At 43.5% G+C, this 22,842-nt stretch overlaps 4 protein-coding genes across 4 annotated transcripts; 2 read left to right on the top strand and 2 right to left on the bottom strand.

The window, feature by feature from the left end:
- Positions 1-273: 273 nt before the first annotated feature.
- On the bottom strand, positions 274-4,350 carry LOC127754134 (uncharacterized). The gene is made up of 6 exons (XM_052279606.1): positions 4,167-4,350; positions 3,951-4,087; positions 2,935-3,314; positions 2,559-2,655; positions 2,170-2,457; positions 274-1,458 (listed from the first exon to the last, which is right to left on the bottom strand). The coding sequence occupies exons 1-6, from the start codon at positions 4,306-4,308 to the stop codon at positions 490-492; spliced, it is 2,013 nt and encodes a 670-aa protein (XP_052135566.1). The 5' UTR covers positions 4,309-4,350; the 3' UTR covers positions 274-489.
- A 4,643-nt stretch (positions 4,351-8,993) lies between these two features.
- Positions 8,994-9,742, top strand: LOC127759921 (uncharacterized). The gene has a single exon (XM_052284133.1). It carries the CDS (start codon positions 9,171-9,173, stop codon positions 9,498-9,500), a length of 330 nt encoding a protein of 109 aa, XP_052140093.1. The 5' UTR covers positions 8,994-9,170; the 3' UTR covers positions 9,501-9,742.
- Positions 9,743-16,836: 7,094 nt separating this feature from the next.
- LOC127759855 (protein AUXIN-REGULATED GENE INVOLVED IN ORGAN SIZE-like) lies at positions 16,837-17,614 on the bottom strand. Its single transcript, XM_052284075.1, has one exon. It carries the CDS (start codon positions 17,365-17,367, stop codon positions 16,924-16,926), a length of 444 nt encoding a protein of 147 aa, XP_052140035.1. The 5' UTR covers positions 17,368-17,614; the 3' UTR covers positions 16,837-16,923.
- A 1,504-nt stretch (positions 17,615-19,118) lies between these two features.
- On the top strand, positions 19,119-22,822 carry LOC127777805 (uncharacterized). Its single transcript, XM_052304429.1, has 13 exons — positions 19,119-19,398; positions 19,502-19,548; positions 19,927-19,997; positions 20,080-20,193; positions 20,291-20,466; positions 20,558-20,646; positions 20,735-20,852; positions 21,016-21,089; positions 21,163-21,210; positions 21,304-21,469; positions 21,862-21,978; positions 22,095-22,166; positions 22,254-22,822. The coding sequence occupies exons 1-13, from the start codon at positions 19,315-19,317 to the stop codon at positions 22,551-22,553; spliced, it is 1,476 nt and encodes a 491-aa protein (XP_052160389.1). The 5' UTR covers positions 19,119-19,314; the 3' UTR covers positions 22,554-22,822.
- Positions 22,823-22,842: the final 20 nt, after the last annotated feature.

Genomic DNA, 22,842 nt, shown 5'->3' with positions numbered 1-22,842 from the left:
TTGTTACGTAATCCAGTCGGATGTTTGGAAGTAATATTGATGGTTGTGCTCCTTTTTTTTTTCTTTAGAAACATGACGTTTATGTCTTCTGAAAATGAATAATTCATGTCACCGGTTTTCTGAAAGGTTGTATCTGAATGTATGATAATGGTTTGCAATCCACTATTAAAATTGCGTTTGGATTTCTGGAACATGCGAAAACTAGCAATGCAATCTACTGTTCATGTAAACACCAGAACAGCAAAGCTAAAATCGAGTGCTAACGCACATGTCTAACATGTAAAGGGCGGAACTTCAATCAGATCTGCATCAGTTTAACAGAATTGGCAACAGTACAGACTCGGATGTGGCCAGCAAAATATGATTGTAAAAGCATGACAAATCCGGCAACACAATGCAATCAACACCAAAATTGCGAGTCAAAACGCTAAACGAACAGAGTCTAGGGTATCTTTGATTTTGTGAACTGTGATAGTTTGGATTCGTCGTCTAAGATCTCGATTTTTTCTTCCGGGACTTGTTGGAACCCTTTGGTGGTTCTGGGGCTGCAGCTGGAGCTTTGGTGGCTTGGTTTGCTTTCGAAGATGAACTGGCGCTCGCAGATGAAGTTCCATCTCTTGACACAGCTCCTTGAGCACCTCTGACCTGAGCCCTCTTATCCTTCCTCTTTGGGCGGTAACTTGACCGCTCTCTCTTGGGTAGCCATCTCTCCGGATCTGGTGGTGGCCCTGGGTTTGCTGGATCAAAGCCTTTCGGGTATCTAGGTTTCCTCTTCCTCTTCTTAGCCTTCTGCTTCTTCACTTCGTCAGTAACGTCCTGTTCCATGGGTTTGGGCGCCTCAAAAGGCCTTGCACCAGAAGTTTTCTCCAGGCTCTCAACATTAATTCCCTTGAGACCTGGCAATGGTTTCAGTTTCTTCTCATACTGTTCAGCTTTCTCAAGGTTGGTGCGCGCTGAAGTTGCTACTAGCCCCGCCAACGCTTCTGCGCTTCCAAAGCTCTTAACAAGATCCTCATACAATTGGCAGGCCTCTTCGTCACGCCCATGGTTGAGCTTAAATGTAGCAGCCTCCCGCATGAACACATCTAATTTGTTATCCTCAGTCATGGAATTCTTCCACCACTGGATAGCAGAATCAAGCACAGAAGAAGCACCATTAGAGTCACCAAGGCGCTCTTTAAGAGCTACTAGTGTAGCGACTGTAGCAGGCATGTGCTGCATGTCAACTATTTTAGACAATGAATCAGCAGCAATCTGAAAATGATTGGCACTGGCAGCGATCTGAGCAAGCGAAAGGAGGACTCCTTTAGAATTCTCAGGATGCTTCTCAGCATACTGGCTAAGAACTTCTTCAGCTTTCTGCACCTTCTTTTCTCTCACATGAACTGCAGCTTGAAGCAAAACAGGGAATGTGCTGTCCTGAAACATACCAAGTAGTCCACTGACAAACTCATGTGCCTGCAATATAAAAGACAACATTACTCTCAAATGAAACAAGCAGTAAAGCAGTAGAACATGATAAGAAAATAGTAATAACCAATAAAGAATTCTATTCTGATAGAATTCTATCAGAATATAATTCTTTATATTATTAGTGCTAAATTTCTGTATGTTCAGTCCAAATACTGAATGAAAGGTACCAATTATATTGATCTCTCCTAGACATGATGGTGATGATCACTTTCCTTGCTAAACTGAACTGACAACACACGTAAGACCGTAAAGTCGATAAAAACAGAGCTTGTGATCTTATACTAAGCACAACTGAAAAACAAGATGAATATTAAGTAATTCGAGATCATAAGATGTGTATGCAACACGTCCATTTGCAAACCAACCTTTTCAGTTTTCACTAGTTTCACATCAAATGAATATTCCTTATTGCTTAAGTCCCATCACTCACATCTCAACCAGTAACCTTTGATTAGGCTCATCTCTAATGCCACTACTTGGGGTAAACACAAGAACAAAAACTACAAGATGGTATAAAGATGCAATGAGTATGATAAACAATTATTAGTTAATCAGTAGCACAGTGATGCCAGATGAGTATCAGATATCATACCAAGATACAACACAACAATCAGTACATTCCTCAATAATACTAGCTAACAGACGATATATCTACAAAAAGAAAGTGGGAGATGGATCAACTGTTCCGAGACAAACCTGATCAATTTTGTTCGCGTGGAGGAGTAAAAGAACATGTGCAGAATACAGAGCTTCTTTTTGCCTTGGTGATAGCTTGGATTCAAGGCTTTCGATAAGTTGCAACTGGTTGGGAGCAGTAGATTTTTCAATAAGCCGGCTAAGCTTCCTCAAGCTATCAGCAGCGTCCCTGGTTCCTTTCAACGAGATAAGGTTCGTTGTTGCCACAGCAAGTGATGAGGGATCTGCCAAATTCCTGCTTGTTATATTATTATAGGTTTCCATAGCTTCCTGGGTTTGTCCTTGTAGCTGAAAATATAGCTAGAATAGTTACAAGCCTGAAGCTCAAAATTAAACAGAAAAGATAGATTGAACTATTTGCACGGGAGAAATTTCCCAGATTTAATTACCTGATGCACATAAGCAAGCTGAGCAGACACAGGAGCTAGTTCATATTCAATATCATCATCTCCATATTCGTCCACCATAAGCTCTTCTTTCCCAATTCTGAAGAACACAGAAGTGAGCTAAAACCCAACAAGTTGCATGCTCTTAAAGTATTGCGAGAGAATATACTGATCTTGCATAATTTTGATAGCCAAGCAACTTATCCATAAACAAGGATTCAGGATTCTAGAATAATGGAAAAGACGTGCTACTAAAAACCTATAAACTGTCAGCTACCGTGCTCTTAAGATTAGAAGGGAAGTAGGATTAAATGGAATCAGTTCAAGCAACTGAAAGAATTTATTCATTTAAGATATCAGTTCCTCAGCGAGGAATCACCTTTTTGCCAAGTCCAGCTGCTCTTTAGCTTCTGAATACTTTTTATTTTCTATCAACGAGCAGGCAGAATTATATGCAAGCTCAAAGCTTCGAGTATCTCTGAGTGCCCTCGAGGAGAGATCAACTTTTTGCGCCTTCATGGTTGCCTGAACTTCAGAGGCCCTTCCAGCAGCAACCAGAGCAGCAATGATATTTATCTTCAGATCCATCGACTCAACCTTAAATTTCTGAAGCTTCTCATAGCTATTCATGCAATCATTCATTCTACCTAGCCTATAATAAATCTGAGATTCCAACTGAAGAATAGCAGAGGTTTCTTCTTGACCTTTCAATAGGTCTAGAGCTTCTTGCAGTTTATTTTGCCTGTAGTAGCAATAGGCCTGAATACAGATAAAAGTAGATACTTAGCTTAAGAGCATAAGCATACCATTTTTTATTAACAGAATTACAGAAAAGATCTATGTCCTGTCAAGTACAATCTTTCCATATGTAATAAAATTCGACAGAAACAGCAAACAATCAGCACTTGATAAAGAAATGAATCTAATCATAATTAGCACTCAGTTCGTGGCTACCCAACAGCATTTTGAGTCCTGACAATGTCTTGCATTAGCTAGTGAGTGGATGATTGTTCACAAAATTCTCCTTCATTCACCTAAATATATACACGGTCAGATTCTATCAGCATGCAACACACACAATGGGTCACAGCCTCGGGCAAAACTGAATACAGTGTTAACAAAAAAAAATCTCGAGTAAAACTGGATGCAATGTTAACAAAAAAAATCTCATGTTGCCACTTGCCAGCATCATCATTTCAAATCCATCCTACGTTGGACTCTATATTAAGCTAAACAAGCGAAATTACGTCAAGCCATAAACATTAACAGATCTGGCCAGTAGTGGCCACTCCTAGATCCTAAAACCACAAGGCGCCACCACACGGATACCAGGTAACAAGTAAACAAACAGATCAAGCGCGCGAACGGGAGTAAAACGTGGTGGACTTGCATCACCTTGCAGTAGCTGAGGTCGATCGGGAGGCGCTCGGCGGCCCGGATCGCGGCGAGCGCCTTCTCGATCGCATCGGACTTGATGTGCGCCACCACCTTGCACCGCACCGCATCCTCGTCGCCCGGCGCCGCCGCGAGAACTGCAGGATCAGCCCGGGAGGATCAGATCAGCGTTGCGGTCAGGGAAGAGGGACCGCGGAGCCGCGTAGGAGGTTTTACCTTGGTCGGCGACCTTCACGGCCTGCGGGAACTCGCCGGCCTCGATGTGGCGGTGCAGCGTGGTGAAGAGGTCCTCCACGGCGACCGGCTGCGCCGCCGCCGCGGCGGCCGCCGCCGCCGCCGCCTTCGATTTGGGCGGCATCGGGATGTGGTTAGCTTGGAGGAGAGGGCTGACGACTCACGAGCCTCGAAATCTTCGTGGAAAAAAAAAACGTATAGGAGTTTTATTTATTTTTTTTCTCTTAGCTTATCGCGGTATGAGTGAAGCTGGGCCGATACGGCGAGCCCACGTAACCGGCCCACAAATCTCACATGATGGGCCTGGCATTGCATAGACCCATGGACCGTATATTGTTAATTTGGGCCTCGTGGGCCATACAGCTCAATAAAAAGAATTCAAAATACCGGTTAGGAAAAAAATAAATCAAAATGCTCAACTTGGCACGGTTTTTTTCTCCTTATTTGACTTCCCTTTCAGTGGCTAGAAGAATCAGATTTCATGGTTTATAACTTTATTTTATACTGTATGATATATCCATCATGATATGATGATACTAACGACAAGCGAGACAGTTGGGGAGAGGGTATCGTGCGCAGAATTTAAATTAGCAACATGACAAATAAACTATGTGATGATATGTGTTGCACTCTGCCTGCATTTACAGATATCTCTTCCCTGGGCAATTCTCAGTGGAAAGGAGGAACCCGGCGGCGAAACAACGGCCGCAGCTGGAGTCCCCGAATTTCTTCGCCGCCGCCGCCGCCGGCGGCCAATATCCGCCGTCATTTTATACTACCGTACACTGAATTCTCTTCTAGACAGCACTTCAATCGACACTGAAGAAAGTCCTTTATTACACGCCCATGTATATGTTCAAGTTCACAGAATCTGAAGAACAGTTCCAGGCCCCAAAGTGAGCCGTGACCGCCAATTGCTGGTAGACATGCTACTGAAAATATAAGGCTACTACTCTTTCCATCCTAAAAAACCAACTTCTAACTACGAACTTGGACATACGTTACTTCTAATTTCGTAGCTAGAAGTTGGTTTTTTATGTGATGAAGAGAGTAATCTATTCATAAATATAGGGTAGGTTTAGTTTGCTACCTACCAAATATTTGGTAGTACCAAATCCTTGGCATATTTTGGTACTACCAATTATTTGGTAAGTTAAAATTGTAATCTAGTTTATTTGGATTCCTACCAATATAAAGCCAAAATTTGACATTGTAGAGAAAAATCTTCTAGATTAGTGTCAAATTTGATTTGGCATTGCCAATTATTTTAGTCTCAATCCAAACACCCAACATTACTATTTAAGCTACCAATAAATTTGGTAGGGCACATTTTTTCCCATAAAAAAGTTTTGTCAATTCATGTAGATAAGTATATTTATCAAGTGTATTGTGAACGGAGGGAGCACAATATTGGCTTCGAACGGGCTGTCAGATCGAAAATGGACGCTCGGAACCACAGTCTAATTAACGAGGATCTAAGAAGCTAAATTCCTGCACTAATTGCCCACCCTGACGTAGCTTTTATTTTTTTTTAGATAATGACGTAGCTTTTCTGCCTCATTGATTAAACCATTTACTTCTGCAACTTGCTCATCGCATAATCAGTTAAGATATGTGTTAACTGAGTCATCATGAAGGTTGAAGGCTTCAAGAGAGCTGCCTTTTGTGTTAGGTAGCCGGTCTATTGCGCACTGAATAAGCTGCTGTTAGTGCCGTGCTCATAGATAAGATTGTATAGGAACAGCCGTACCTTAACACTGAGGAAATCTTCTTCAGCTGGACCACGGTTGATGCTTGATAGATTGCATCGGCAACTAGTTTCCATTGAATCATTAATGTATGTTTGTTATGAGCAGCAATCAGTTAGCCGACTCAAAGTACAGGTACTAAATAAGATTACTTCTCTGCATCATCTGGAAATCCAAGGTAGATAGTACCACTCTGCTAATACGTGTATTCAGAGTTCAGACGCAAGAAAGCTTTTTGCTTAAAGTACAGATGCTATAGATAGAATCCTGAACAGTGAGCGTGTGCAAAATTATAATAGAGCTGATCTTACCAACTTATTTGTTTATAGTGCAACAGAAGATTTTCCATTTTTTAAACTACAACTTGCAAAGGAAACACATTCCCTAGTTAAATGCATATAATGGCCATACTGTTGTAACAGTAGCACCTTATACTCTATTTAGTTTGTTTTTTCTATTGTAATTAATTTTTACCATCTGAATATAATTATTCAGTAGGACCCTTCTTACTGGCACCTGTTATCTTGATACTGTAGGTGATAACTACTCCCGTCATAAAAAAAAAACACTTCAATTTAAATCTGGACAAAATGTGAAAATAATTTGCAATCAGAGACTGAAATTCAACTGTTGGTGAAGATGGCTGATATTCTGAACTGTGAGTAGAGAATAGTGCTGCCATTATCCAAAAGAGATATGCATGAACATAATTATTTTCTTTAAAAAAATGCTTCTGATAGCAACCGTTAACCACTCATATGTAAAAGCTTATTTCGTTTTCCACGGTTTCAATGTGATTAGTTTGCATGACAGATACTCAGGATACCACATTAATTTTCAGTTGTGCCGGAGACTTGCACTTGATCTGCATGGTCCAAAGTCCAAACTGACGACTGCACCTTGATTGAATGGATAATCGATTGATACTTTGCAAATTTTGATGCAAAAACTGAAAAAAAAACAGGGAAAACTGCTAAAATGACATGATTTATTTTGGCACCCTGTTATGTCGGCTTAATTTCAAAATTGAACCAAAAAGCAGACAGTCTAGTTCTGCTACAAGTCAACTGTTGGCTCTTGCCTGGTAAGAACCAGACATTGGTTTGCCATCAAGAATCTGTTGCTGATAAAATTGTCCTGATAATCATCAGAGGATATTTCTTTATTATTATAGAAGCATAAGTTGTACCCTTTTTTCTTTCGAAAAAATTGTGTTAGGTAAACTTATTGAATCAGGCCTTCTCTTTTAGAAAAAAAAGGCGACAGGTTACAACGTAGACACCCATGACAACATGAATCCAGATGAAGTGATAAAACCATTTGCTATCCGATGTCCTCATGACTGTATCTATTTGACTTTTTCCATATAAATAATATTATCGAGGCTAAAGTCCCAAAACTTCTGAAACTGGCAAAAGGTATTGGCAACCAAATTGCAGTTTTAAAATGTTCATGTCAGATTTGGTGCTAGAACAGAAGGCATGCAGTAAATCAAATTGGAAAATTGTATAGTAGATCGTAATAAGCCAAACTGTTTTTTGTTAGTTCTGATTGCTTCTTGCCGTGGCGAATCAAGCTTTCGTTCCATTATTGAGTATTTGAGCTATTACATCTGATGAACCGTAAAAAAATTAATGGATAAAACTTTTATATCTATGTTGTTTGTGGTTTAAAAGTCAATGCTGAAAATATACTTAAAAAAGTTTAAATTTAAGTTTTAAAATTTAAAATTTAGATATGGCTGATAAGATCAAGATGGGAAGTTTGGAATGCCGTCTCAAATTTTGAGGCAGGTGACCATTGACCAAATTATATAGACCATTGACCGATCTTATCAGGTGGAATACTCCAATCGTGTACAGGCTACAGCAACACAATCGAATGAAGCATTTGGCATTAGCATCACAGCATGTTAAATCATGTGGTTTTGTGAGATCACCGCAGGACTGTAGCATAACCAAGATCATGCCTATCTATATTATCTACGTAATGTTATATTACAGATACAGTCTGCCATTTGTATGGAACCATGTTCATTGCTCGTGTGTAAGAATCTCCAACACATGCAGAGATACCAAGTTTATGTGCATAGATACCAGGTTCAATCATTTTTTAGGATGTCAGCGCATAGTATCTGCAAATTGTTTCAACCATTTTAGTTATCCCATTTATCCCTTCCCTGTATATTGTATTTTCAAGTTTCAACCCTGAGTTGATCAAGGCAAATATTATTGCAGCATCCGATCAGATAATTAAAGGACTCATATCCACGTTGGGTTGATGCTGCTGTTGAGTACAGGTCAAACATGTCCAGCAACCAGCATAATTGAGTCTGATTGGCACAAACCTAGAGAACATGCCTACCTCAGATGAACATATTTAGAAAAAACTATATATCTAGCTAGCTTCAGGGATCAAGGCATCTTTGAGCTGACTTTTCGACGTTATCTGATCTCAACACACATCAATTTCGTGTTATTAGCAAGCAACTAAGCAAGACGACACGGTCTCTGTCCTACCACAACCTGAACCGTATACTTACTAAACATATTCTCTTAATTCCTTAGTTCTCATTGATGTATTCAAATTTTTCCGTCCTCCTTTTGCATGTCCCTGTTTGAACAGAAGTACCCTAAAAACAGAACAACTCGTACTAATGAAATGACAGTCTAACTCTTGAGATTAATTCTTGATATTTCAGCTGCAGGTAGATAAACAGACCCAGAAATTACAAGCTGGTAGACTAGCCTCTATATTTCCATTCTCATGATCCATGGGCAACCTAACCGGTAAAAGAAAAACAAGAGCTTCCAACCACAAAACCATCAACCACACAAACCCACGGTTACCTACCTACTTTACCCAGCTAGTGATCACTTACGTAATCAACACAACAATCATGGCCTGATTAGAACAGCACGAGCCATATGGATTTAAGCAGGCGAAAAACCATCGACATCTCGAAAGGTTTCCAGGTACAAGCAACCATAGAGCCAAATCGCAAGTGCAACACCACCAGCAAAAACTAAAGAAGACGACGACACGCAAGCGAAAATTGCCCGAGTCAAACGGCCATTTCTTTATCTCATCTCCTGGAAGCTGACGAGAGACGAGAAGGTTGCGCCATTGTGCGAGGCACGAGTGCACATCCATCTCCTATAAAAGCCGCGCCTTTCTCTCGGGAAGGCTGGTTCCATTCCAAATCAAGCCAATCAAATTACCAAGTCAGGTAGTGCTAATGGAGGGGCTCATCCCGTTCATCTACAAGGCGATCAAGGAGAGGAGGAGCAGGACGTACTCCCTGTGCAGCTCCGACATGTCGGCGGCGCGAAGGTTCGGGAGGGTGGGGGAGGAGGAGGAGGACGTCGTCGCCTGGGAGGAGCAGAAGCAGTGGGCGGTGGACGGCGGCAAGTTCGCCGGCGGGGAGAGGGAGATGACGGCGCACCGCCGGCACCGATCGCTGGAGGAGCTTGCCGGCGAGGTGGGTGCCTCGCCGCAGTGGCGGCAGCAGGGCGGGCTGGCCAGGGGCAGGAGCGCCAGGATCTTCTCCTGCATCAGCGGCATGTGATGCTTCAGGAATCAGTGGGATGAAGTGGTAGTTCTTGTGTTAATTTTGCTCGTGTTTTGGTCGAATTCAAGGTAGGATTCGGCGGGGTGGAGAGTAAATTTCTACGTAGTTCGTGCAGTTTGTACTTCAAACAGATTCGAAGTGTATATATGCATGGATTTGTTGTACGTCAAGATGTAAATAGATGGTGATGGTGGACGTGATTGAACTTGTCCTGATAATCTTATAGTACTACATATATACTCCTCAGAGTTAGTTGTTGTCACGGACTGATACTCTGCCTCAGATCTTCACCGTAGACAAGTTGAACATGCAAACGACTAAGTATCTTCTTTTTTTTTTTACTAAATCACCACCTGAATATATTGAGCCAAATAATCTTACACAGAACAGACTTTACCTACGCAAGCACAGGGGCCCTGGAGGATAGGAGAACATAATACACAGAGAATACAAAGAGTAGAGAACAGAGATAGAAAAACCTCCCAAAAAATTACAATTAATGAACAACACCTGCAAAATTTACTCTGCCAAAAACCAAAACCTAATGCTAAACCCCAACTTATCAACATGCAATTCCTCTCACAGGCCACATGCCGGAAAAGACTCAAGTATCTTGATCCAATTACTACTTCTTTTGCCTCGTTTTCTGTCGCGGCATGGAGTAGCCCGAACTTTGTCTTCTAAGTGAAAGAAAATTGGGATCAAAACAATTAAATCAATATTTTTCTTCAGACAAAGCTAACTATTACGAGTGCCTCTCTACACACTATTGTACTATCTCCGTTTTAGGTTATAAGATTTTCTAGCATTGCCCACATTCGTATAGATGTTAATGAATCTAGGCACATATATATGTCTATATATATGAATGTTGGTAATGCTATAAAGTTTTATAATAGGAAACGAAGGAAGTAGATATTGTGGGCTCTCTTTTCTTGCCGGGCTGGCGAGTATGAAACAAGGGTTTATGGGCCTAATCCAAGCAAAACGACGCGCAGCCCATAAAGCGGGACAAGTCAAAGGCCATAAAGGCCCAGATGCCCAGCCCAGCAGAAGCCGCGAACGCCGAGACAAGAAGGACGCAGTGCCCGGCATCCGATCGCCCGCGATCACGAGGAGCAGCCGAGCAAGCAGCGCCAGTGCAGGGGTTGGGTCCCCCCGCCACGGCCAATCCACCGGAAAGGTGGTCGGTCCGACCGACCACAGCGTACCGTAGCCAAGCGAAAGAAGCCGTCAAAAACATGGCTCCGCACCGGGCCGACCGTCTCGCTGGCTGTGACGAACGCACGCACAGGCGCGCGCGACGCCGATTGGCTGCAAGCTAACGTACGTTGCCGCCGGATAACAAGGCACCGCGCCAGCGAGCGCTCGGCACAGGGGATCATCGGAGCTAAAATCGCTCTCGCTCATGCAAATGCAGGCAGGCATGCAGCGACGTCCTGTGATTTAGCTTAGCCCCACTGACAGGCGTCCCTGTCGAGGATCTCACGCATCCCGAGGTATATCTCGTGGCCAATTAAACGTACTAGTAGTACTACTAGTCTACTGCTCCCTCCGCTTCATGTATAATGTTTTAAGTTTGATTAAGTTTATAAAAATGTAGTAATATTTTCAATCCAAACAATTTTATTATAAAATATATTTAATTATTGATGTGATAAAATTAATTTAGTATTATAAGTATTACTATATTTGTATATAAACTTAGTCAAATTTAAAATAGTTTGATTTTTAGCAAAGTCAAAACGTGTTATAACCTGAAACGAGATGGAATACTTTCTTTTGGTCTCAAAATAAAACCAATCCCGTGCTATAATGTGTCTCATCTTAGTATAATAAATCTAAATATAGAGTATATTACATGGATTATGTTTAAATTTATGTATTAGGACGTGTTATATACCATTACGAGGTTAACTACGGAATGAGTACTACTACCCCCACCCTGAAAAGCCTCCAGCTCCACTGAAGAAGGCCATTCATGCCCAGCCACCAACCGATCCAGCAGGCACTGTAAAAAAGCCAGTGTACTACTCCTACTCCTACTCCGTTCATCGATCTCCCGTTGCAACCACAGTAGAAACGGTCTGCCGCCTGCTGATTAACGGTACGACGACCGTAGGAACGGCCGTACGTGCAGCGATGCATGAGAGAAAAAAAAAACAGAGAACGTAAACGAACGGATGTTTTTCACCTTGTAGAGCCAAAAACTCTGAAACCTGCACTTAAATGCCACTGTAGCGAGTGATGTTGAACTCTTTTTTCCCTTTGGCCTTCTCTGGCTTTGGCCACAGCAAGGAAGGAAGGATCAATTAATAACGCGAAGCTGTAGTAGGCTAGCTAGGACTAGTAGTAGGAGCTCACACTATCTCTCTCTCTCTCTTCTCTTCCACCTCTCGTAGCGGCTCAAGCTGGTCAAGCTTAAGATAAGCCAGAGAGACGAAGAGCAGTGCTCGAGGAAGAAGGCGTTGGCAATGGAGGCAATGTCGGCGTTTGCTCCGCCGCCTCCGCCGACGCAGCTGATGGTGCCGGTGGTCGGGTACGGCGGAGGAGGAGGAGGAGGCGCGGGGGAAGGGACGACGACGGCGGTGAGGGGGTCTTACGGCCCGGTGATCGCCATGCTGGCCGTCCTGGCCGTGCTGGCGGCGGCGGCCGTCGCCGTCGGCCGCCTCTGCTTCGGCCGCCGCGTGCATCTCGGCCAGGCCGCCGCCGGCCACGACCTCGAGGCCTGGGTGGAGCGCACGTGCGGCCCGTGCGTCGGTGCCAGAATCTTCTCCACGTCCGGTGGCGCGAAGGAGGAAGGTGGCGAGGAATCAGCTGCACCGGCGGAGCCGCCGCCGCCGCCACCGCCGGCGGCGGCGGCGGAAGGAACGGAGCGAGGAGAAGATAGTGGCATTGTTAGTGGTGGGTCCTGAAATGACTCATTGTAATTTTTTTTCCTCAAAACTTTTTCATTGAATTCGTGTGAGATTATTTTTTTGGTGCGGCAGTAGAGTTGAATATAATCTCTACTACTACCATGAGTACCATCTCGTCCCATTTTGAGCTAAACCAACTGAATTCGCGATGCGGCAGCGCAAAACAGCGTGGATTTGACGGTTGATTGCGGCAACCACACATTGTCGCGGATTTTCTCGTATTTTGCCCGTTGCAAAACTGCATGGTTTGCTAGCTAGCTGCAGTGTTTTCTTGTTTCCGGTCCGTTTGGTTGGGGTGGGCCGGGTGCGTTCGTGCAGCCGTGCACTGTTACCGCGGTCGCGGATCGAGGCGGTATCTGTGCTTGTTTCGCTAGTATGATCCGTGCGTTGCTGACACGAGGGTTGCATGGCGCGGGGCTTTTCCGTTTCTACAGCATCGATGATCAGCTGAGCTGAGCCGCCTCGGTTGCAGCAGCACATGAGGAGGTCAGACAATATACAGCGGGTCAGAGAATACAGCGTTGACTGTCCTAGGATTGCACGGAACATCAGAAAAAAAAATATACATACGAGTACGGAGTATTAAGGCCGTGTTTAGTTCTCTCGCCAAAATATTTTTAAAGTATACGCACACATTTAAAATATTAAATATAGACTAATAATAAAATAAATTACAGATTCCGCCCTTAAACTGCAAGACGAATTTATTAAGCCTAATTAATTCATTTTTAACAAATATTTAATGTAGCACCACATTGTCAAATCAAGTCGTAATTAGGCTCAAAAGATCCGTCTTGCAATTTACATGCAAACTGTATAATTGGTTCTTTTTCACATTTAATGCTCTATGCATGCGTCTAAACATTTGATGTAATATTTTTTGCCAAAAATTTCTGGGATCTAAACACACCCTAGTAATTTTTGGGATCTAAACACACCCTAGTAATAATATTCAGCTCGACCATAAACACAACAAACAACGAAAGTATTCCTTCAGCTCTGTCTTAAAAAAAAAACAATCTTCGGAATGTTCATCAATTGGACTATGTTTTCTCCTTCCTCTCCGGCGAACTCGAGATGGCCGGCAAGTTCTTTCGGCATTCACTGGCGGCCACGGAGGCGTGCGCGCGCTAGCTAGGGCAGGACCGTGGCCACACAATTGAATCAAGGGATAGACGATCCAGCAAGATATAGAGCCTGATGGGTTGTCTATATTTTCTATTAAGTAAAAATAGCTTATATAAAAATAAAAATTAGTCTATACGTAAAATTTTTATATATTCGTTCGTAATGACTTAAAAGTCAATGCTAAAAAAATTACATTGAAAATATATTAAAATCAACTTTATAATTAGGTTCGAAAATTTAATTTTTGACTTTTGCTTTGTCTTGTTAGGCTAACCGATGGGGCTCGTATATACCAGGAAAGTACAAATTCAAACGAGTTCAAATGGACTTCTGATTGCACGATCGATCGTGACTTGAATGGTGCCCAGTCCAGACTCCAGAGAGTACCGTGGTCCCAGCTGGCTACTTTCCGTGTTAGATAATCCATACATGCATGCAGCACAAGATATTGTTGCATTGCATGCTTACTGGCGCTTTAAATTTTTTGTTGCCGACCTTAGCTAACCAAATGAGCAATGATTTTGAAATGTTTTTGTTATTTTTCCCGTGAATGTATAGTAACTCACCAGCGTATATACAGTTGTACGTATATATAGAATTCGTACTATTACTATATCCCAGGGTACAGACAAAATGCGTACTATGCGTGGCCTGTACATTCGATCCGGCCGAATGCATGCATGCATGCATGTCTATGTCTACCTGTTTGATACTATATAAACTGAACATCTTTTTCTCTTGATTACGTGTAGTTTAAACGCCATGACGTTGAACATTCTGCGTGATGAACAATTGTTCTCTCAGAACGTACGATCGGCAAGCCTAAACTACTAGTACTACACACAGGGCACAGCTGCGTCGTCGTCGTCGTCTCCAGATGCATACAAACTCCATCATTCTGTTTGCACTGTACTATAGTGTTATTCTGAAGCGTTAACCAACACGCTGCTAAATGCCATCAGCCTGAAGACAAGTTAGTTGCCTTTCGGAATTCGGGCAGGGAAAAAATAGTCTAATTAATTGCTCTGTATCCGTGCTCGATCGCTAGCTAGCTATCTCCTTTGAACGCTCATTTGTCCCGGCAGTGACGCACCAACAGTTTAATTTGTCATCGGCAACCTGAAGACAAGTTAGTTTGGCATCATCAATTCATCATCTGCAATGCATACAAGCTTACATTCCTCTATGCGCTAGCTGACATTGCATACAGGATACGTACAGCTAGCGAAGCATATATATTGCTAGTCATGCGTGTGTATATGGGAGCGGAGCAGATGGAATCAAACACAATTGGGCAAAAAGGCTTCTCCTCCACTGTTCGCCGAGCTCATCGAAACCCGTGCGTTGTTCGAGGCGTTTGGCACGCAGCTGGCCAAGTTTTAGTCCTGATCTGCCGCTGTTCATCACCAGTGGCATCAAAATTACTGCCGTACAGTAGGAGCTCTGATTGTGAACCTTTGTAAGGTGGGTGATTTGGTTAAGAGAGACAAGTACCCTGCACTGGGTGACATCCTGGGCCCACTTGGGCTGCAGTTAAGATTGCCAGGCCCATGCATGCATGCATGGGGTGCAGGACCGGTTGATTTGGGTTGTGAGGGATCGGCGGGGTGCAGAGGCCCGTGACGTGATACTGGATCGGCGGCAGTGTTGGATCAGGCAGGCAGGCTATAACCCACTGAGCGGTTTTGTCTCGACCCAACCAGCTCTATCTGGTCCAGCCTTGACCTCCTCGTTCGCATTATGGACCGCTACTTCCTGTCTCGCCAAATGGGTCTCCGCAACTCGGTAATAATTTTAGATCTTTCTCCTTTTCTTTATCTGAACATTTTTAATCTTTAAAATGGATTCCCTTGTTTTTTCTTCTCTATCAAAGCAAACCTTTTAACCTGCCATGATCTTACAGCTAGTTTTGAAAGTTTTTAGAGTGCACTTTGCACGTATAATGATCTAGATATATCCCTAATAATAATTTGGCGGTACTGTGGACCCACCACGACTAAAGTAATGTTAAAGAAGTTCATCCACTTATATATGTAGTGGCGTTCTAGCTAGGTACAAGAAGAATAACCATAACAGTTTATTTTTTTACTAAGTGAAAATAAATGGAATATATATCCTTATTACTGGAACCCACGTAAATCGTAAACAAATCAGAATGTATTTGTCTAAGATAAAGCATTCCGCCACATAATATAAGAAGTTAGATCGGTACAGTTATTAAGAAAGTAAAAGTAGGTAGAAATGAGTGGTAAAGGGTTGTGATTGGATAAGTAGTAGAGATAGGTGGGAAAAGTAAATGGTGGATGGTTGTAATTGGTTGGGAAGAGAATGTTGGTGGAAAAATTGTTATATTTTGGGACAAATTCTAAGGGCTAAAATTTATTGTATTTTAAGATGGAGGGAGTATAATTTATTTTGGGTCCATCATTTTCCGAGGCGCCGTGTGATCGTTGTTAACCCAGCCTGTATATGGGTTTACAAGCTCGTTTAGAAATGGAACAAGAAAATGATATCCCACTACTAACTCTAGCCTTTAACTCTTAAAAAAAAAAGATAACTCCTAGCTATAAACCTGGACAATTGAGTTTTTTTTTAACAGACGTAGTACTTCGCATCTGGTTTAATTACAGCCATCCACCAATGATCCCTTTCCCAAACTTTAATTACCTCTCGTACGACGTACGGTACGTTACGTACGGCTGCATACGCTAGGTTGGTGAATATGGTGGCCGGCGAGCCGAGACCGTGCGCGTTAAGTTCTTCATGCATCGCGGTCACGTACGTAGGCACGCACGTTTTGGATCTCGTGGAAATAACCAGCGATTCGGCTGGATCATGTGGCTTATGGCGCGCGGAAGTCAGCCACGGCGCGTGGGCGGCCGAGTGGGTTAGATCGGTACAGGAAAAAAAGAAGAAGAATATGGCATGTTAGACCTTCCAATATAGTCTCGGCACGGGACCGGGTACATGCGTTCGTCTGTTCGTGTAGATTAATTAACCACACATGATACATGTAGTACTGTACTAGCAGTCTAGCATGGAAGCTTCGTTGTGTGATCACGTCATCCATGTGACGCAGGGTATTGTCTCATGACTCATCTTGAATTGAATTGTAAAACGAGCTCATACAAAATGTTCATGTAACCTTGATTTTTCCTTTTTTCCCCTTCTTCAGAAGGGCATGTGTTTTGCAGGTTTAGCCCGGGTCGATCTATCGGATCAGCAGTAATCAATTACAGCCCAGTAATTACAAACTCATCGTCCCCACTAATCTAGCAATAGAGAACTAACCGTCTCTTTACGCTAACCTAAAATCCTAAATGAACTGTGGAAGATTAAAAAAAAAAGCAAGAAAAGAATTTCATTTTCTCTATCTACAAGCAAGACGAGCCGACGACGTTGCTCTGCGCGTCGAGCGGGACGAACGCCATGGCCACCAGGACGGCGAGCAGGCACACCGGCACCACCAGCAGCAGCGACGGCGGCGGCGGCAACGGCGGCAGGACGAGCGGCAGCAGCACGAGCGACGCGGTCACGCAGACGAACGCCATCACCAGCTCGACGGTGAAGTAGCCGGGCGCCGTCTGCGTCTGCGTCTGCGTCGTCGGCGTCGGCGCCACCCGGCGGCGGCTCGACGTCCCCGGCCGCCGGTGCTCGTCCTCCGCCGCCGCCATATGTGTCCGCTTAGGACGATGAGCTGATCCGCTTCTCCTCTGATCCATCACCACCAGCCGATGTGCTGCGACTGCTACTGCTGCCTCTTCCGACGGGATCAAGAACCACAATTCAGGCTCAGAGCTGCGGATTGCAAAGCTCATTCAGACAACCAACCTCACTTGATTAATTTCCTCTAAGACTCAGCTTTGTTCCTCTCTGATCGACCGAGATGGAGGAGAGGCTGCGAGAGAATGGGAGCCTTTTCGTTTAACAACTGCACACTTGGAGCATATAAAAAAGAAGAGGCTTGCTTTGCTTTGCTTTGCTTGCTTCCTTCCTTCTAAGCAGATTCTCTGAACCGAGCAGGGGCCAAGTATGCGCTTTATTCGCGATGGTAAGCACGCTACAGCTGCAGGATTTGACCGGACTTAATTGGCAGCTAATTAATCGATCCATATCTCATGCATGCTCGTTTTGGGCCGTACGTACGCTGCCGTGGACCGACAGTGACATCAACCGGGGAGATCCCTGGGAATTGAAAGCTGAGATCTTCGGAGTACGGAGCCGGCCGCGCCGCCCGGCCGGGTGCAGCGTATGTGCAGCAGCGGTGGGTGGATGCAGATGCAGAGAGAGAGAGGCGCGTGAATTCCAAGTCTACGATGAGCAGTACTCTCTATGTCCTATTATAAGTCCAACACACGTTTTATTTAAAAAATTTATAAAAAAATTTAAAACTTAAGTCATGTATAAAATATTATCCATATTTTATCATCTAATAACATAAAAATACTAACCCTAAAACTATTTTAAATAAAACGGATAGTTAAAGTTGGACACTGAAACCATAACTTCGGACCGAGGGAGTAGTAGTAGCAGCAGCACGTTGCTACGACTTCGACGTCATCGTCATCGCGCGTGTGGTAGTTGTGCGGCTCTGCGGCGTGATGTGTATTCTGACCGGCCGGTAGCTGGTCGTCTTTTCGTCTCTTTGCGAGGCATGCGTCCGTGCTGCCTGCTGGCCGGCTGGCCGACAGCTTCGAGTTCGGGTGGCTGCCTGCCTTTGCTGCAGGTTCAGTGCTCGCGTTCAGGACATGAATGGTTGGTACATGGTCATGTGCAAATGATCGGTTGGTCGATCAGTAGGTGCACACATGTAGGATCGGCAATGTCAGCAGTTGCTCACTTGCTCGCATGCCATTGTGTCCGTGGGCAATTGGGCATTCGGAATTATCATTACCTCATTGGTCACTCGAAGAGAAACATTGTAACATACCAAGGGCAGGTGCAGATGTATACAGCTTGTTTGCCTAATCAATCCATCAAAATTTCTCGACTTGCCTGAGATTCAGTTTTCGGTTGGTGATGCTCGGCGAGTTTGGGATTCAGACTTTATCAGAGGATCAGATAGTTGCAAGCATGGTTCCTGTACTCCCAGTTGAGAAAAGGTAGAAAGGTGAATTATACTTCCTGGGAAGTGGTGGAATTACGTGACTTGATTTTAGAAAGGGATGGGATGACATACTAGTAATAATTTGCATATGTCACACGACTCGGAAGTGTCGCGTTGATTTCAAAATCGAACTAGTGTTGCGTCATACGAGTGTCGTTTATTGGCACCGATGATCCGGTCATATGAGGAGGAGGCAATCAGGAAACCAGGGAGAATGCGTGAGGGAAGCGTCGAGCTCGAGCCGTTGACGGCGTAGCTCCGGCCGACGAAGGGGCAGGAGACAACGGCGAGACCGAGGTTTTCCCTTTTCACGCGGTGGAAGGATTCGAGATGTGGACGTCACTCACTCGCCCGGCCCAATCCAATATCCCCAGCCCATCAATTCTGGAGATATGGAGGCCCATAATCAGAGATGCTCACGTTCCGTCCTCGCATTCTCGGCTTCTGGCCACCGGCCCACGCCTCTCCTCTCCTCTCCCTTCCTCCCAACCCCCACCCGCCGCCGCCGCCGCCGCTCGATTCCAACGTCTCAACCCTGACCTAGCGCCGCCGGCCAGCCGCTCGCCGCCTCCTCTGCGCCCTCACCTCACAGCCCGACCCGTGCGCCTGCGGCGCGGCGGAACAGCAGCCGCAGCAGCGGCAGGAGGAGGAGGAGGCCATGAAGCTTGACGTGAACGCGCTCCGCTACCTCTCCAAGGATGACTTCCGCGTCCTCACCGCCGTCGAGATGGGCATGCGTAACGTAAGTTCTGATACACCTGCCACGACCATCCTTAAACCCAGCACCGCGTGAGAATTGCTGTGTCCTTGTGCCTGACTTGGTGGTCTTGATTTTGGATTCGCAGCACGAGATCGTTCCTGCCGAGCTCGTCGACCGCATCGCCGGATTGAAGTGAGTGCTACTTTTGGCTCGGGATTTTGCTATATTTGTTTGCTATAAATCGTTGCTGCACAGTCGGTGGATTTGGTATTTTTATGGGGAACGTTGTTCATGAAGTTGCAAATGGATGATAGTAACAGAGCTCTTGTTTTCCATATTTATCGCGCATAAGTTTTAGAACTTCAATACTTCAATATTGTTATTCTAGAAGCACAGAAGTCACCCTTTTGTGATGTTTGGTGTGTGGGACATAGGAATGGATGTGTATCCACTAAATAGATAAAAAAAAACAAGTTGGAATTTGGAACTGACTGCTTAGAACATTGGTTTTAAGACTTGCAACAATATGTCCTTTGAACGTGTTCTAATTCTTCAATCTTGTGAATTCAGGCACGGAGGCACATATAAAGTGCTGCGGAATTTGTTGAAGAACAAATTGGTGCATCATGATGCTACTAAATGTGAGTTCTCGATGCTGAAATTTACTTCTAGATGAAAATTTGGGTTAACATAGCTGCTTTTTGTTGGTCTGTCTGGACGCAGATGATGGTTATCGGCTCACATATCTTGGGTATGATTTCCTCGCCATCAAAACTTTGGTTAATCGTGGAGTATTTGCTTCAGTTGGTCGGCAAATTGGAGTTGGAAAGGAGTCAGGTACATGCTGTTGATGATGTTTTCTCATGTTTTACTTTTATGTCACAATCGCATATCAGATGTTCTAACATTTGTCTAATCTTTCCTTTACCTGCAGACATCTTTGAGGTTGCCACAGAGGATGGTACTGTTTTGGCCATGAAGCTTCATAGGTTGGGTAGGACATCTTTTAGGGCTGTGAAATCCAAGCGTGACTATTTGGCACACCGGAGGAGCTTTAATTGGTTATACCTGTCACGACTAGCGGCCCTAAAGGAATTTGCTTTTATGAAGGTTTTTGCTGACTATACTTTTCATCAAGTTAGTTGTAGCTAGATTCATATTTGCTTGATAATCATTTCTAGTTTACTTTATGAAATTCCAGGCTTTAGGAGACCATGGATTTCCAGTTCCCACTGCTGTTGACTGCAACCGGCATTGTGTGATCATGTCACTTGTGCAGGGATATCCACTGTAAGTGACATCATTATCATTAAGTTACTATCTAAGGTTTGAGTTTCTTTAGGCAGGAATTGATCAAGTGCCATTTTTCCTTATATAGCGTTCAAGTAAAAGAGTTACAAAATCCAGACGATGTTTTTGACACAATTCTTGGCCTTGTTGTTCGTTTGGCGGAGCATGGGCTGATACATTGTGATTTTAACGAGTTCAATATCATGGTATTGCTTCTTGTACCTTTTATAAGTTCACATAGAATTCACTCTTTGGTTGCCTGCAAACAGTCAAACAGGTGTCAAGATAGAACAATGGTTGTAGTTTTCTAGATTAAACTTCTGAATAATGTCACCATATTTTTTCTTTGTGTGTATTGATGTTTTGCAGATTGATGATGATGAGAAAGTTACAATGATTGACTTCCCGCAGATGGTATCTGTTAAACATCGGAATGCCCAGATGTATGTGACATATTCTAGTAGTTAAGAGAAAGACTACCTTTGTATTCATTATTCATGAGTTTTACTTTTGCAGGTTTTTTGATCGAGATATTGAATGCATCTACAAATTCTTTAGGAAGAGGTTATTGTCTATTTAATGCTGGAACCTCAACAATTCATTTTGGAGCACTTCAACACATTTGTCAATAAGCTTTTTTTTGTTTATTTATTGTAGGTTTCATCTTTCCTCAGAGAAATGTGAAGAACAGGATGGGTCAGACATTGATGATGATGAGAATAGCAGGCCATCCTTTCTGTCTGTACAAAAGGCTGCTGGTTCATTGGACAAGGAGCTAGCTGCCAGTGGTTTCACCCGAAAAGAGCAAGTTGAGATGGACAAGGTAGGTCAGATTTTTTAGTTTATATGAACCTCTTGTTGGTGCATATTTATATTTCAGAGTTCAAAGTAAAGCCACAAATGCGATTATCATGGGTAGTAATTGTACTGGGCTCATGTTAAAATGTTGGTTTCAACCAGTAAGGACCAACTAATGCTCTGCCTCAGTTTTGTGGTCACATCTCCTTTTCCCTCGTCATTTTGTTAGTTTTGATGTGGGTACACGAATTCAACATCAAGCTTGTGACAATTGAGAACCTAATGTGATAATATGAGTCAAACATTATGAAAGCTAAAATTTTTAGAAACAACCTTGGAAACCCTTTGGATATGCTTCTATGTGGAATCATGTATCAGTTTTTTTGGTCATTATCTTCTTTGTTCAACTGATTACAGTACATTGACCAAAATGCTGAAGAAGAGAGCTCAGATGATGATTCAACATCAGAACAAGATAATGAGGATGGTGATGATGTGGCTGTTAAAATCGGTTCCTTAAAAATAGCAGAGCAGGTATTGATCCATGTAGCAAATATCATTTAATTTATATGTCAATAAATTGTGCCATTGCCAAGATATCTAGAAGTTTCAGTTTGCTCAAGTTGTCAAATTTGGGGTTATTTGCTCAGGATTCTGCTGAGGTGCCTGATTGCACTCTTGCTTCAAAAGATTCAAATGAACCTGAAACTTTTGCCAAAGAGGTTAGTCAATTTTATTCGAGTGACTACTGAGTACTGACTGGACAAGACTTTTTCCTTGGACGGTGCTTATGTTGTTTTACCCTGCAGAACGAAACGAGCACAAGTTGCAGTGGTGAGAACAACTCAATAAATCCATCCCCTTCTAGCAATGGGGACGCTAAGGAGCCAACTGAATCACAAGACAACGATGATAGTGACGATGACTCATCAGATGATCCTGATGGCGAGGATGATGATGCTTTGGCAAAGCAACTGAACAAGCAAAGGAAGAGGGCAATTGCTGCCGCGCATGGGCGGAGAAGGCCTATCTCCTCAAGGAATGCATACAAGTACAAGGGAAAGGGCACCATGAATTCCAAAATCGAGAGGCAGGCATGCAAATGGTGATTGTTGTACGAGTCATTTATAGCAGGAATACTTGAGATAAGTCGAGCTTACGTTTTGTACGGCTGTAAGAACTGATGACTGTTATATGGAACGAGCATTATGTGTGTTCTTCACAGTTTTGGTCGTAAGAGTGATGCTTCGTCCATTATTAGCCTGTCGAATAGTTAACAGTTAAAGCGCCATTTACTCTATATGCATCATCTGATGAGTGTTGTTGTTGCTTGCTGCTGGACAGCCTGAATTGAAGCAAAGTTCAGTTTTTTTGTGCCTGTTCTGCTTACTACAAGCT

This window comes from Oryza glaberrima, chromosome 1, assembly GCF_000147395.1.
Source record: "Oryza glaberrima chromosome 1, OglaRS2, whole genome shotgun sequence".
Classification (NCBI taxonomy): domain Eukaryota; kingdom Viridiplantae; phylum Streptophyta; class Magnoliopsida; order Poales; family Poaceae; genus Oryza; species Oryza glaberrima.
Note: the sequence above shows the minus strand (reverse complement) of the source record. Positions and strands in the feature narration are given on the sequence as shown.